General features: G+C 37.6%; 1 protein-coding gene across 2 annotated transcripts in view; it reads left to right on the top strand.

Annotated features, from left to right (window-relative positions):
• Positions 1–17,239, top strand: part of ascc3 (activating signal cointegrator 1 complex subunit 3) — a 260,611-nt gene that overhangs the window by 158,608 nt on the left and 84,764 nt on the right. For both annotated transcript variants that reach the window (XM_067399556.1, XM_067399566.1), the window contains exon 14: positions 2,130–2,264. In XM_067399556.1, coding sequence (XP_067255657.1) covers positions 2,130–2,264 — 135 coding nt within the window. The remainder of the gene's footprint in view (positions 1–2,129; positions 2,265–17,239) is intronic.

The following is a 17,239-nucleotide window of genomic DNA, read 5'->3' on the forward strand; positions in this document are numbered from 1 at the left end:
TTCTCTCTTGTAGGCCTCTGACGTTAGTTCACGAGAGCTCAATGACGCATGCGCGAGAACTAAACTGACGACGGTCTTCTTCTACTACTACTTGTTACTGGCTGCTCACTCCTTAGGAGTATTACCGCCACCTAGTGTTCAAGATGAAGTGCTGGCATAGCTGGAAGCGCTAAACTTTGTTTACAAGCAGGTGAACGCGCGCGCTGGATGTAAAAACCATTACTTTTGTAATGGTTTTTACCAGGATGATAATCCTCCAGTCTAAAATGAACGCGTTTTTCAAAGCACATGCAGAAGTGAAGTCCTGTCTCTTCACCTACAGAAAACAAACCCTGGCACAGAAGATAGCAGCGTAGTTTTTCTTGTTAGTAAACCTCTGTACTCGATGTCCTGACAGGCTGAAGTTTGTGCAACCTCCACATACACAATAATTTACCATTACGATGATAAATAGTATACAAAAACTACCGAAAACACACTGATTCATGGCCACTGTTGCTAAATACCAATATATTCTGCACTGAATCAACACTGAGCTCTGCGAACATCTCCCTGTAATGACGTAAAATGACGCGATGCTGAAAAAAAAGCCTTTTTTTTTTTAACCCTGCAGTACCTTTTTACGTGGTATTTTTGTACAAGGTTATATATTCATCTCGAAAAAAATATGCAATATGCACTTTAAATCTCTTAATTGCCTTGAATGCTCAGATGCGAAAAAATGAGGCAAAACCATATGATCAGGACTAATAATCTGCTTTGCAATTATAGAAATAGCAGTTAGAAGAAGACTCAAGCCGATCCATTACAGGCACACAATAAAATGATTGTCTTTTTAAAGATGCTCTTTACAAATTATAGATTATTTTTCCATTTTTGTTTTATGTCCACACCATTAGCATATTCTATTTGATTTGATTGGGTGGACCAGCCATCTCTGTGCCTCAACACTGGTTCAGTGTACTTGTCTATTTTGCCTAATATCTAATGTACCAAGTATGAAGTGTGCTGAGCTTAGCAACATTTACTAAAACCAAACTCTTTTGGAAGTAACTGTCATTAGTTAAAGGGATAGTTCACCCAAAAATGAAAATAATCCCATGATTTGCTCACCCTCAAGCCATCCTAGGTATATATGACTATCTTTTTTCAGATGGACACAATCGGAGTTATATTAAAAATATTCTGGCTCTTCCAAGCTTTATAATGGAAGTGAATGGGGGGCAAGATTTTGAAGCCCAAAAAGTGCATCCATCCATCATAAAAGTAATTTTCAACAACTCAATTCGACTCCAGGGGGTTAATAAAGACCTTCTGAAGCAAAGCGATGGGTTTTTCTAAAAAAACTATCCATATTTATAACTTTATAAACTATAATAACTGGCTTCCGGTAATGGCTGTACGCATCTAGTTCCGGCGGATGATGTAGGAGTACCGTAAGCTTGTTTTGTGACCTGTAATTCTTGGTCGTCTGTGTGTTCATCAATATGTCATATGCCGGGTCAGACGTCACTCTTCTGCTAGAACTAGACTCGCCTACGGCCGTTACTGGAAATCAGTTATTATAGTTATTATAGTTTATAAAGTTTTAAATATGGATATTTTTCTTACAAAAACCTATCACTTGGCTTCAAAAGGCCTTTATGACTCTGGAGTCATATTGATCACTTTTATGATGGATGGATGCATTTTTTGTCCTTCAAAATTGTGAGCACTGTTCACTGCCATTATAAAGCTTGGAAGAGCCAAGATATTTTTTTAATGTAACTTGTTTGAAAGGAGATAGTCATATACATCTAGGATGGTTTTTAGAGTGAGTAAATCATGGGATAATGTTCAGTTTTGGGTGAACTATCCCTTTAAGCAGCATGAGTTCTTGCCTGTGTAGAGAAGTGGCTTATGTATTGGAATTTTTTTTTCAATTATAGGCATGACCTGGTAAGTTTTTCTGGTTGCTGACGTGTCTGAATAAATAAGTTTTATACTGGCCATCAAAAATCACTTCCAGTCAACCATTAATGTAGAGTGTTTGTAGAGTGTTCAGTCATGCATGAGGTTCAGTTGTGTTCAGGCAGCTCACTGTATCAAACGTAACCTAACCAAGTGCTGCTGTCCTGTGTTTGTTTCAGGTGATGGTGTTCGTGCATGCCCGCAACTCTACTGTCCGCACCGGCATGAGTCTGATCGAGATGGCCAAGAACCGAGGAGAGCTGTCTTTTTTCCAGGTCGACCAGGGTCCAGACTACGGCCAGTGTGAGAAACAGGTACATGCTACTTGCAGTACATATAAAAATCTGGTTTCACACTGCACTTTCCAAGCCCTTTTTCACCATTATAGTTTTGTGCAAGAGTCTATTTAAAGATATATGGTCTTTCTGGACAGTCGGCGCTTCAAGTCTGAGGATGAATGGAATAATCTCTTCAGCGTTCGCTTTCCTCCGTGTTTTATACCCATCATAGAGAACTTGCGTCGCACCTCTGCTTAGGACAAAGAAATTCAGAGTGGGCTCTCTTCAGCCGACCAAAGCGGTGTTATTTATGAGCAGTTATTCACCGGCTCTGCAGGAGAGAAAAGTGAGAGAAATTGAGGTCAGTCACCTATGCTAGCAGTGGCGGTTTCTGAGAGAATGGTAAACACAGGCAGGAGACGTACCTGTGAGGGCCAAACGGCTGCGGACGCTTTGAAATGAAACCCGAAGGCAATGCAGCTCTAAACTTTTGGATGCTGCCCTATTAGCTGGAGTGGGTGTGCAATTAGAGCCCCCGCAGAGGCTGACATTCAAACGCCGCTCGAGTGTGTGGTCCAGCTGCTGCGTTTGAAGATGCACTTAGACACACTAGAAGAGACCAGAGCCCATTCATGTGCGCTTTACGTTTTGTCAGAGGGATTGCTGTGGAGGAGCACACCATACTTTAATACTTTGAAAATGTTTATAAAGAAGCCAGCAAGTCCACTTGTGATGTCAGTCAAAGTTTCTTTTGCCAACAAAAGGTGTCATTTTGAATTGAATATCAGAGGATTGTACGTCCTTTCTGTGACCCTGTGAAAACCTTGTGTTGTGGTTATGTTTTCGCTTCTGTCAATGACCACTCTTATGATTACCAGCATAGTTCACACTGTCATTCATAAAGGTGGGCCATGTTTCTGCATACTTCATGGGTGTTGATATGTAACATTACTGCATATATATGTCCTGTTTTCCCCTTTAATAGCAAAATGAACATAGGCAAAAATGAACAAAGACAAAATCATTTTCTTCCCTATTCTGCCGTATATCGCTGAAACGCTGCTCAAACAAGAACAAATGTAGGGCGGGGCTTGATTTTGTCTGTGGGGAATTGATTGGATAGTTGTGGTTTGCTATTGGTGGATCTCATGTGTGTGACAGGTTGCTCCGCCCTCTTCATCAGAGAAGAGATGAAAGAGGGAGTTATTCTGATATTGTGGCAGTAAATTAAAAAAAAAATGTCCATTTTGATTTCATGGTGACTAAGGACATTATGATTCACACTGCAGTTCATAAAGGTTGGTCAAGTCCATCTCATAATGAAACATCATGAAGATTTCTGTATAATATCCTGAATAAGGTTTATGCAAATATATGCGGCCATATGTTAATTAAGGCTGGGTATTGAAACAGATTTCAACAATTTGATTCCATTCCGATTCACAAGCTCTCAGTTCGATTCCAATCTAAATTTGATTCGATATTGATTCATTTGGAAATATTTCACATACATGTTAATTTTTCCAATAATCATATTATATACAGGAAACCATCTCATATGGTGCATTGCACTAGTAATGAAGGTTTGAATTACTTTTTTTTTTTTTTTTTCAGATATAATCAACAAAACAGAGTTGTAAATCAGAAACCGAGTTGTATACAAACTAGGGCTGTGGACCAATTAAAAAAAAAAAAAAAAAAAACAGATTAACTACACATATTTCTGTAATTAATCGTGATTAATCACACCTTGTATTAAAATGTGTAGTCGTAAATATAATTAATCTTTGTTAAAGCTACAAAAGTGATTTTCTCTTTGTCTTTTGTTGCTTGATTAACATAAATGACACAGACAGCAGCAGGTTTATTAGGCTGCTGTCACTTTAAGAGCAAATGCACGAATCCAATATATCCAATAATCTGTTTTCTTTCTTAATTTTTTCACGTAAGTCAAAAGCGACTGTGAGTATGAGGATATTCACAGAGATGGGCATTTTGACTTTTTTTTTGCATGTATGTGTCCGTTCAAGCACAAAAAGACTGAATTCAGTGTTCACGTTCTGTCTGTGCGACTTTGTGTGTTTCTGCACAGAAAACAGTGTGTGAGTACCGAATTGAGTTCTCTTTCTTGCGCTTAAATGGTTTAAAATCACTTGAATGTTTAAACTGACATGACCTAAAACATGTGCAGATGATAACTTTTCACTTTATGATGGTTAAACTTTACAATTAATCCGAGAATCACGTGTGTTTCGATCTGTGGTGCCTGGTCCGTATGGATCTACGATCCCTATACTTGACATCACACATCCTGTGATGTGACTATCATGGATGCACAAGTCACGAAACCGATGCTAAAATGAGGTATACTGCGCAGCCCTGGTGCTTGTGTATAATATTGATTGACCAGAGTATTGATACTATGGAAAATGAGAATTAAAACAAATGTTTCAAATGTGCAGAATCAATATGTACTGAAAAATCTGTATTTTTGACATCACTTCTTTATTGTTTTATATAGTGTATAGTTTTAGATTACTGCTAATGCCATTTTTCCTGTGCATATGCAGCTCTACCAGCTGATCCGGTGTGTGTGTGTGTGTGTGTGTGTTATAGATGAGTGGTGGGATATATGTGCGCACAGAGAGGTGGAGCGCTGCTCTCTCAACACTACAGTCACACTATAACTCCATATATAAATCTCCCAGCAGAAGGTGGAGTGATACATTTAGTAACCTTTCCGCGGGTCCCGCGGGCTCGACCAAAATGGATGCTGTCTTTAATCTACACCCCATTTAAGTGAGGCCTACATGAGGCCATAGCGTTCTCCTCAAAGCCTGCTCAGGCAGAAATAGGATTTGCATTATAAATGACATAATTTTTAATACATGGAAGATGTGTGCTATGTGCAAGTGTTTCTTTTAAAGTAACATGTTCAGAAAATACTAATTCGGATAGTGCCGCTTGTTGCTTCGTTACTTGCTGTGTTAAAACACATTAACAGCACTGATGATAAGGAATTGTAGTGATAAATCGATCGCCAAAGAAGAGCTCAATGCCAATATCTTGTATCCAAAGAAGTTTACCTCCAAGTGCCATTTAAGTGGTGTTTCTGTGAGGATTTGGTGATATGTTGTAGATTCTGTCTCTTCCGGAGCAAAGGGCCCAAATGTGATATTTCTGATAAGAGTTTAAGTCTGTTTGTGAGGATTAAAGTGAGGTAAAGTGTATTTCTGTGCTCTAACATCACACACATACACACACACAACCTCAGTACTCACCTTCTGATGACACAGCTTATTTACTTATGAAAATCGCCCCTCATTAATATTAATGCTCTCTTAATCTCACATATGAATATGGAGGGGGGAAACAGATCACCTGTAAGGTCAGTTATATAAAGTAGGATTGTTTATAATTCTGTAAAAGTCATAGGTGAGCGTACTTCATAATGCTCATTAAAGCACTTTATGTGTGCGTTTGAAGAGGCTGTCAATCAGGCTCACATATCTTAATGCATCCTCTGAGATAAGAGCCTCTATAAGCGCTTTTTCGCCCTGTGACTCCAAACGCTCGCTACTAAAGAGCAGAAAGCTCTAATTGTGTGTGTGTGTGTGTGTGTGTGTGTGTGTGTGTGTGTGTGTGTGTGTGTGTGTGTGTGTGTGTGTGTGTGTGTGTGTGTGTGTGTGTGTGTGTGTGTGTGTGTGTGTGTGTGTGTGTGTGTGTGTGTGTGTGTGTGAGTGTGTGACATTAACAAGCTGATTGAGTGTGTTTATGGTTTGTTAATGCTAGTTAATTGACTGTACAGAACACACACACACATAGTCTTTTCAATATATATATATATATATATAGAAAAGACTGTGTGTGTGTATAATATATATATATATATATATATATATATATAATATAAACATTCTAAACATATATATATATATATATATATATATATATATATTTTTTTTTTTTTTTTAAGTTATATTTATTCCTGTGATGGCAGAGCTGTATTTTCAGTGTCTCATATGCTGATTATCAATGGAAACCATGATACATTTTTCAAGATTCTTTGATAAATAGAAAAGACAGCTTTCATTTGCAGTGTAATTTTCTTGTATCAATGCAAATGCTGTTCCTTTTGATCAGTTTAATGCATCCTTGATAAATAAAAGTATTCATTTCTTTAAAAATAATTACTGACCCCAAACTTTTGAATGCAGTACATCATATTAATTTTGGCCAGAATAACAGTTGATATTTTGTGAATTGCTTGTTCAAATCTTCACAGGTGTCCATGTTTTTGTGCTGATGCGTGTGAATGTTACAGAGGGGTACAGGAAGTCCAGCTCTCAGGGTGATCTGCTTGAAGGACTCAACCTATTAATAGAAATGACGGATAGAGATCCTTTCACGTGCCCTCTGACTATTCATATCCCATTCACACGCCTTAAGCACTGAGCAGCCCTTCAGTAATGCAGCATTTCAGTATTCAGGGAGACATTTCCCGGGGTCATGTTTTCTCAACTATTATGTTTATGCAGGCGGCACAAAGCATACCAACATAACCAGTTCAATCATGATGAGTGATGCGCTTCGCTGCAGATATGTTCTTGTATTTTATTGCAGTCAACTGATGGGATTTCTTTCTCCATCTTCATCATTCTTTAGTGTGTAATGTTGCTGTTTGCGCATGAAAAAGGCAGGAGTTCTTCTCTATATGAGTGTCTGTGTTTCTGAAACGCCTCCATTGAGTTTTCTTCACAATATTCCTCATTTAAATAATTCATATGCAGAATAAAGGGGCGGGGTTGAGTTAGCTAGTAGTGTGTTGAAACCATAGACTGTAAAAAAAGATGGACGGCGTGACGCCGCTTCCTTCCATTGTATTGAACTGAAGCCAAAACGGACACCGATGGGTGCTGACACGTTACGCAAAAACGTCCGTTTGGAACCTCGGCATGCACAGAAGGAATCGTCAGTGGAGCCCGGAGGCGGAGTTGCGGTATCAAACTTCCGCCCAGACGACTGCGTCATCATTGATGTATTTTAAATAGGCTATATAAATTATACGTCATTTAAAATTCTACCTATAAAATAATAGGCTATTCTGTTTCTAGAGCAATAATATTTTTGAAACAGCAAATTCAGTAGATGCACTCAATACAATATGCCACTAGAAACAACTCTAAAATTTGCAGAAACAGTCCTGCCATTTTAAATAAAAGGTTTAAACTAACGTTACAGGAGATCGATTGCTGTAGACGGTGCTCTATAATTAATTAGAGTAGGCTATCATTAGTTTTATCCTGCTAATTATCATTTTATACCCATACAAATAATTAGTAACTGCTTGATAACAATCCCCTTCTTTTTTTTCCGTCATGGCTAACGTTAGGCATGTTATCTTAACTAATAAATTTTGTTAATTAGTTTACGAAGCCCACATTTAACGTTACCGAGAAAAGCTCAGATATCCGTCAGATCCTGTAGGTCAGTTAGTACAGTTTACTGCTGAACAGCTCATTTTGTCAGTGTGAAATAACACAGAAACTGAAAATTAATAGTTATTTATTGATCTTCACTCTCCCCTCGAACCTCCGACAGTACTCAGACGAGCTGTCAATCAACTGTGAATCATGACGACACGCCCCGTTTCTATAGCACTAAATTGCTATCTAAAATCAAACTTATCACAAAAACGAACAATTGAATATAAATCAGCCTGATAACAATTACCTTAAATGACCAAAACCATCTTTCGGAAAATTTTATTTGAAGCATAATTTATTTTTATGTTTTAACTTAAGTCTCATTCGTCTGCATTGAACGGGCGGGGTTTATGACCTGTACTGCATCCAGCCTCCAGGGGGCGATCAAAGAGCCCGCAGCTTTACTTTTCACGACGTATGAGGCACACCCGGTTGAAACTGCCGGTTATGGTAAGGGGCGGGACATTTCCCAAACACCAATCACAACACACCGCTCCAGCCGACCAATCAGAGCACATTGTGCTTTTCAGAAGGAGGGGCTTCATAGAGACAGGAAGTAAACAGAGCGTTACTGACAGACTGGGACGAGAGAGGCTGAACAATGGAGAATATGAGGAAAATAATCAAAATTCAAGCATGAAAACCTGTTCTAGTAGAGCACAAAAACAACATCAAGACTTTGAGAAAAGGGTTAATAGTTCCCCTTAATATAATCATGCATTTATAATAGCAAAATAAGTGGAGTTATACTATTATTCTAACCATAAACAGAATGTATTTAAAGTCAAAGAGAAGAAAGAAATGAAAAGTTATCTGTTTCAAAGGTCTTCCTCACTGATCTGTCTTGCATTAAAAGCATGACTCGGTTCAAACCCATCTGATGGCCCCTGTCCCCCTCTGTCATGCCCCTAGATTTCACTCTTTCAGATCGGAGCCTTTCCGTTACGCTCCCTTGGTCTCCCATGCAGCCTTCTGTCTCTGCATCAGGACCTCCTCTCTCCCATCGGTGGATGAAAGGAGACACCTAGTGCTCAGACGGACGATCCACACGAGCAGCGCGAGAGAGGCGCATCACAGAAGTGTGTGCTGATGATTAAAGCCGTGAACGCAGTCTGGAGAATCTGGCACGGACAGATCGGCGGGAGCTGAGAGGGATTTTATTTTTTTCTTTCTGTGAAGGAAACATCAAGTATGACAGCAGGTCTTCTCTCAGATGGGAGAGTTTCTCTTTCTGTCTGCTAAACCCCCTTGGCCTCATGGGACAGGTCTGCAAGATTTAGCTCATTAATTTCTATTGTTTGCGCTTTCAACTATTTTTAACTTCTCTCTCCTGTGAGGATGTCACTATTCAGTGCAGGACAAAAGGGCTTTGTTGTCTTGTCTGCACAATTAAGACAACCAAACGTTCAGTCGGTCTCTGTGAAGCTTGTGGAAGTAGAGCACTTCCAGGAAACAGCAGGAATGCACTTGTTTTTAATCCATTTGACCACATATAATAGATATATTTAATCATAGAAACATAATAGAAATCAAAGATTTTAAGCATCATCATACAATTCCCAATTCTCCCCATTTCCTTCCTTTTTCCAATTCTTTTCCAATGTCCTTTCCTTTCCTTTCCTTTCCTTTCCTTTCCTTTCCTTTCCTTTCCTTTCCTTTCCTTTCCTTTCCTTTCCTTTCCTTTCCTTTCCTTTCCTTTTTCCTGTTAAATCCCTTTATTTTCCCATTTCCTTTCTCTTTTTCATTGTCCTGTTTCCTTTTTATTTTCCCCTTCATTTGTAATCCCCCCTTACCTTTCCTTTCCTTTCTTTTTCACTTTCTCTTTCCTTCTTCCTCTTAATTTTTCCCCATTTCTCTACTTTCCCTTTTCCTCATTTTTTTCCCCAATTCATTTCATTTCTTTTTTCACTTTCCTTTCTTTTCACTATTATCCTCCCTATTTCCTTTTCATTTCCCCATTTATTTTCCTTTTTATTTTCCTTTTTCCAATTTCCTTTCCCTTTCATTTTCCCATTATTTTCCTATTTCTTTTCCTTTCTTTTCATTTTCATTTCCCTGTTGTTTTTCCAATTTCCTTTTTTATTTTCTTATTCCTGTTAAATGCATTTCTTTCCTCAATTTCCTTTACTTTCTCTTCCATTTTGCTTTCTTTTTTGTTTCCTTTTTATTTCCCATGCCCCCCTTATCTTGCCTTTATTTTCCACGTTGCTTTCTTTTCACGCTCTGCTTTTCCTGTTATGTTCCTTCTTTTCCCCATTTAATTTACTTGCTTGTCCCTTTTTGCTTTCTTTTTCCTGTTTCCTTTTTTTTTATTGCCTATTCCCCCTTACTTTTTCCTGTTTTTATTTCCCCATTCTTTTCCCCCATACCTCCCCTTTCCATTTATATTTGCTTTTTCCTTTCCTTTCCTTTCCTTTCCTTTCCTTTCCTTTCCTTTCCTTTCCTTTCCTTTCCTTTCCTTTCCTTTCCTTTAATACTAATCAATACAATTTTTTTTATTACTTTTGTCATTACTTTGCCAGTGTTTGGCCAATGGAACCATTACCCAGTAAATGACTTTATGTTGTCTGTTTAAAGACGTATTAAGTGTTTAATTCGCTATCATTATGTTTTGAAATCCAGCTTAAAGAGATGCATTTGTAACAAAACTAATTGCATGTTGTCAGCATTTTAGAGTACAGAGACGCGGCAGAAGAGGCAGAATGGACGTTGCCAAAGCTAAGAAAATGGGAATGAAAGAGATTTGAGTGTCGGGTCAGATGCTCTGTTAATGTCCCTGTCAAACTATAGACGTATTAAGTCTCATAATGTCTTTGTCTCAGCATTGAGTCTGCGTGTGCTGTTTTCTTATTCAGGCATTGCTCATAGAGACTTTTTTACTGATCCTGAGTGTCATTCGAGAAGCAGAGGTCATTGTGTTTGTGATGGCCACAGGCTGCTCGCTCAGATCTCGTCACGTCTCAGTATCTTTATCACCCAGAGGTGCGTGCTGTGTCTCTGTGCGGTATGGCTACTGTCTGCTTGCGTTAAGACACAGTAATGGCTAATCAGCGTTGTCTGCCGCGGCCGGTGGAAGGCAGCCCGGCTTCTGCTTAGCGCGCAGGGAAATAATCTCTCTTCAGCTGCCCTTAATCAGCCTTGATCAGAGAGCCGATGCACTGCCATTTTGAATCCCACCTCTGAACGTGAGCGCCTGCCCCAGCCTCACTTTAACTTACGCTCAGAGAGCGCAGCATTAACACTCTGTGACACCTCAAAGCAAACCTTAGCGTTTCAATTAGAGCCTTCTGTGGGCCTCGCCGTGCCCTGGAGAACGTGAGCCGCTCCTCTCTCTCTCAAACACACTCTTGCATGCATTTCACTGGGTGTTTCTCTTGTTTACCTTTTTATTTATTGTGATTACTGATTTTTCAAGATGATTCATTTTCAGCTGCTGGTAAGTATAGAAAATAGGTTATACGTTTAGAGAAACTAAAGCAGAGCTGCTTTATATTCTGTGTTAGAGATGAAGAAACCGTATATTTGTAAAATCCAGACCCATGTTCTCTTCAGGCGTCAGGGAAAAAGCAAACAGCTTCAAGGTTAAACTTCATCCAGATCGTGTATCTTCAAACCTTTGGCATTATGATTTTGGTAATGTTTTACTGTAAGGTACAATGTATGATCAGGTAATGCAGTAAAATACTGTCAGGTCATACCTTGCATAAGTTTCAGTAAGATTTTTTATTTATTTTTTTAAATAATTGAATACTTTTACATTTACATCTTTTGCATTGTTACAAAAGCTCTAATTCAAATAAAAGTTGTTCTATTTTCAAATAAATGATTTATAAACTACATTAACAGAGATTAGGATTATTACTGTTCATTGTTATTTCACAGTATTTAAAAGAATAGTTTGCCCAAATTCTGTCATCATTGGAACACTTCCATGCTGTTTTTCCTCTAGAACACATTAATTAACACAGATTACATTTGATGAATGTTCAGTGGCAAAAGTCAGTGGAATCCAAAACATTCAGGCTCCAAAAGAGAATATAAAGACCAGACAGGTGTATTCTACATCTTGATCAATTTATATGATGAAATTAGTGTTGTACCATAATTCCAGTAGTCGGTACCAACTACTTTACTATTTTATTTAACTAGCTTATAAAAAAATAAAAAAAAAAAAAATAAAAAAAACTAATATATAAATATGATGGTAATCATACATATAAATATGTATATTAAAAAAAATAATAATAATAAAATAAATAGGAGGACAGTCAAAATTTTAGGAGAACTTTCTGATCAATAACAGACACTAACTTTCCCATTACAGGGTGATGTTTCCCCATTTAAATTAATTTCCTGGAGCATTTTTACCATTATGAGAGCAATTTTTCTAATCTTGTTAAATGTATGCATCACATTTAATCAATTTCTTAAGTTAAAATAGAAAACAAAATGTTTTTAAATGTTCAAAAATAAATTCAATTACAAAAATAAGACCCAACCAGACTGTTACCAATCAAAAAAATCCATCTTTGAACTGCAGAAGTGGCATAGAAGCTCAATCTGAAGTGGTTTTTAGACAAATTTACATAGACTGCATAATGCAGCTCATGGGTAAATAATGTTCTACAAATGTTTTTAAATATATTTTTTTGAATTTAGAAATATGTAAAAACAAAATTAATCTTTAAAAGTTTAATATTTTAAGTAAAAACAGTCTATATAAAGTGTAAATATGAAAATAAATGTAATGCGCAACAGTTCTGGTGTGTCTTTGTTTGAAACTATTTTCACGAAATCAAGCAAAAACATGTACGTATTTTAGCTATTCGTTCAGTGAAACGACACACTACAGCCTGTAAAACTATTAAATAAATATCAGTAAATCATGGTAACCTAAATAATAAGAAAGCTAAGTATATTCAAAAAGAAGTATATTTCTTTGAGAGGGATGAAGGACAGGCTATGTTTGATGCCAGAGAAACGGAACTAAAAATCACCATTGTGTGTGAAACGCGCTATTCAAATAAACTTGATGCACCTTATAAAGTCTAATAACAAGCGCAAACTGTGTTAAATAGAAATTGACGTGCAAGCAAAAAGGTTTCTGTCCTGCGGTGTTTATTTCTACTTTTCTACAGTAAAGAATGTGAATAGGCCTAATTAATGGCGAACCAAAGGAAGAAACGTTTATAATCCCCTGCGTGAGTGAAGATTTGGAAAAAGAAACAGAGATTTCATGGTCAGTGGAATAACTAATGGAATATTGTTAAATTCTCTGATAATCAGGTGACCAGATCGCGATTCGCAAAACAGAATACAAAGCTTACATTTATGGACTCTCGTACCTCTCTCATTCGGCATGAACCAAAATGTATCCATGGCTGTAATGTCACATTTAATTGCTAACCTATTAGCCTAGGCTTTTTCTTCTGCTTCACTCGTGTCATATTCAAGTAAATATTGGCACAGTCCTATCAGTGGGTACCGAATATACCGGGATTCTCAGTACTACCGAAATGTTGGTATCGTCATATTTTCAAAATTTCAGTACCGAGTTGGTACCGAAGTACTGGTACTTTTGACAACACTACATGAACAGATTCAAATGAAATGTTTTATTCCCTTTCAAATCAAAACAATCATCAGTCAACAAATGCACACAAAGGCTACATCAAATATGATGACACAACCAGTGAGGTTTGAGGTCTTGAGTTTGGTACAATATGAAGGTAAGAACTTTCCGGTAAGGTATTGCTATAAATCTACACTATGTAACAGTCAGCATCTGTGATTTAACAGACTTGCGGTGGAACTTTTTGTATTTTGCATCAGTTGTTTCGACAATGCTCTTTGATACGGATAAATCTGGTGATATGACATCTACACATGGTTACGTAGCAATCTGTCACACCACATTAAAAAGAGCCAATACTATATTTGTTTGTATTTCATGATGCAATTGACAGGATTTGAAAGCTGAGACCAGGTTTATTGTGATTATTGGATGGTAGGTGTGCTACAAATAATGTTTAGTGAAGCTTTGTACGTACATCAACTGAAAATAGCACAGACTAAAAGATTGATTCTTGGGATTTAAGATTCAATATCGGTTCATCAAATTGAAGATTAATTAAAAGTTGTTTATTGTAATGAATATTGTCAAGTCAGCCATACTTAGCAACCATCCAAAACACCCTGCACTCTAAAAATGCTTTGTTAAAGGATTAGTTCACTTTAAAATGAAAATTAGCCCAGGCTTTACTCACCCTCAAGCCATTCTAGGTGTATATGACTTTCTTCTTTCTAATAAACATAATCGGTGATATATTAATAAATATCCTGAAGCATCCAAGCTTCATAATGGCAGTGAACGGGAAACTACGAGCTCAAGAAAGTGCATCCGTCCATCATAAACATACTCCACACGGCTCTGGGGGGTTAATAAAGGCCTTCTGAACTGAGGTGATACGTTTGTGTGACAAAAATATGAAGTAAAATATGTAGCTTCTGCCAGACCACCTTCCATATTGAACTTATTATATATATGGTTTGGCAGAAGCTAGATATTTAGGGCCGAGCACCGATGGTGTGAGGACCCTATTGGAATTGCTCCATTTATTATTAGGGCCCAAGCCAATGAAATGGCGAAGGGCCCTCTTGTTCTTCTAAGGATTATTATTATTAGGGCCAAAGCCCAAGGGGCTGAAGGCCCTTTTTTAGGGCCCAAGCGAATTAGTGCGCAGGGCCCTCTTGATCCCCTAAGGATTTTTTTTTTTTTTTTTCGTCTTCCGGGGCTTTTTGGGGACCTTAACATGCTCAAAATCTCTTGAAAATCGGCACACACATTGGAATCCGCGGCCATTAGGACACCGCAGAGGGTGGTACCCGGGCATGGCAGGGGGGCTCGACAGTGCACCCTCGAACAAAGTCTGAAAACTTGGTCCATATATACACACTTGCACGTATTAGTATGAAACTCAGTACACATATAGACCTCATCGGGCCGAACAACTTTCATGCTCTAAGTTAACCCTCTGGAGTCTGAGGCTGATTTGGGGCCTGGAGAAGTTTTGACATGCTCTGACATTTGTACTTTTTTCAGTTGTTTATAAACATATCAATGGAAAAAGTGTAATTGCACTGTATTCAACACAAACTAGGCTTCAATAATATGTGAGGAACATGTATGTACATGTTTGTGTTTTTGAAGGAATAATGTTTATGCGTGGTTATTGAAAAAACTAAAAACTTAAGTCATTGAAATAAGGCCAAAAATATATATTAAATCTGTGTTCACAAGACTTCTGGTTATTGGAGGTTGAAGACTAGAGTTTTTGCTTCAGAAATTTGTCAAAATTATGCTGACTACTCTTTCATATAAAACAATAGAGAGATTTAAATTTTGTAAGACACTTTTTGTCAGAGTATGCGAGGAGGCGTGAATCTGCATAAATAATGGGCCATTTACACCTGAGAAGACAAAAGAATCACATAATAATGACCTGAAATGACTTGCATATAAATGAGGCCTTTCAGTCAGGTAGGAAGTGAAAAAAAACCCCTCTGTAGTAAAGTCTCAGCTCATCATAAACAGCAATACTGTGAAATATTATTACAATTTAAAATAATGGTATTCTATTATATTCTTTAAAATATAATGTATTTATGTGATGCAAAGTGTCTGAACAATTATGTTACCTCTATGGCTTTTCATATAGGCTTTTAGCTTAAAAGCGTGCACATTTGGAGAAATATTGACGGATTCTTGTATATGTATGTCAAATTTCTATACTTAGAAGTAATATTTATTGTCATCACTATGAGTGCTGGATACTGTTTTTAATTTATACTTGCAGCCGGAGGGTGCTCTCTGTGCACATTTAGTCCACAAATTATTCTAATGAAGAAGAGGACATTTCAGGAATGGTGTTTTTAATTCATACTTGCAGCCAGAGGGCGCTCTGTACACCTTTAGGCCACAAATTCATATAAAGAAGAAAAGGAACTAGGAACTAACTGCATGTCTTCTAGAGATCGCTAACCATGGCTTTACCATCCAAATAAACACTTTTCAAGACAATAAATACACGATTGAGACGATGAATGCATGTATTGCCTCTGAATTTGCGTCTGAATAGCGCTGGCTCTGTGGGCGTGGCCACATTACCGGGTAATGAGCTGAATCACAGACTTCTGACATGGCTCTATTTTCATACAGATTACATAAACACAGAATGTTTGTTTTCGATTTGAATTACACGATTTAAATCCTGACATTTCAACGTTTCTTTAGACATAAGTGTCATTTTTTTTTGTCATTAGTATTCATAAGTTACAGTTCTTTTTCTGAGAACTATCAGATTGGACTTTGTTCAGTGGGAGACGAGTGATCACGCATCATGTTTTCTTTATTTTACAAAAAGCACAACATTGTGCTTTTACTCTGAGTGTACACAAATGAAAGAAGACATTCTATAGTTTCAATTGATATATTACTTATGTCTCTATGACAAGAAATGACAGAGTAATTTAAGTCTGTTTTGCTGCAATGTGAAAAAAGTCCTACAAAACGCGCCGACGCATTTTCAGACCTCAGAGAGTTAAACCCCATCCCAACAGTATGTCGGCTTTTATGGGTTGTTTGAAAAATGCATGCTCTGGAATTTGATATACTCCTCCTAGGCGATTAGTCCGATCGCCACCAAACTCGGTCAGCATGAAGTCAAGACACTGATTATGAAATATTGCCAGCGGATTTTTGATATCGAATGGTTTGGCCGTGGCGAGGCAACGAATTTATGGCGAGAAAAGGGAAACAGGAAATGTGTTATAACGTCTGCATACATTGATTGATGTTTATGAAACTTCAGCTGTGTGTTTTTTGTAGTAGTCCGATCACATAGATGTGACTATTGTGAGTCAAAGTTATAGCGCCACCAACTGGCAGCAAGAAGTGTGTCACTTTCAAAATGCATTGACTTCACTCTGTTATTTTTTACCTGATTTGCTTCAAACTTCATCAGTGTAATGTCAATACACAGCAGATGTAGACCTGTGACAGGATTTTTGATATTTGAAATATTGTTGCCATGGCAACAGGTCAAACTGTAATAATATTCTTGAGTGTTTTTGAGGCTCTTAACATGCTTCAAATTGCATGAAACTCGACACACACATCAATATTGTCAACCAGTAGACATGGACAAAGCCATAGAAATGAGCGTGGTGGAGGGGCTCAGTAGCGCCACCTTTTGACAAAAGTGGGGGGGTTAGTTTTTCCTACAGTCACCAAAATCGGTACACATCTTTTTCTCATCAAGCTGGACAATTTTCTAATTTACATTCATTAGCTCCTACCAACAGGAGGTCAGCTATTTTGGTTTGAATGTTAATTTTTTTTAAAAAATTTATACTACTACTCCTACAGGGTTTATACAATTTACACCAAACTTTTTTATCTAGGTGCTAATACATTGAAGTCCAAAAGGGAAATTGTTGTAACTCAGACAATGTCCGATCTGCCCC

This window comes from Chanodichthys erythropterus, chromosome 2 (assembly GCF_024489055.1).
Source record: "Chanodichthys erythropterus isolate Z2021 chromosome 2, ASM2448905v1, whole genome shotgun sequence".
Classification (NCBI taxonomy): Eukaryota; Metazoa; Chordata; class Actinopteri; order Cypriniformes; family Xenocyprididae; genus Chanodichthys; species Chanodichthys erythropterus.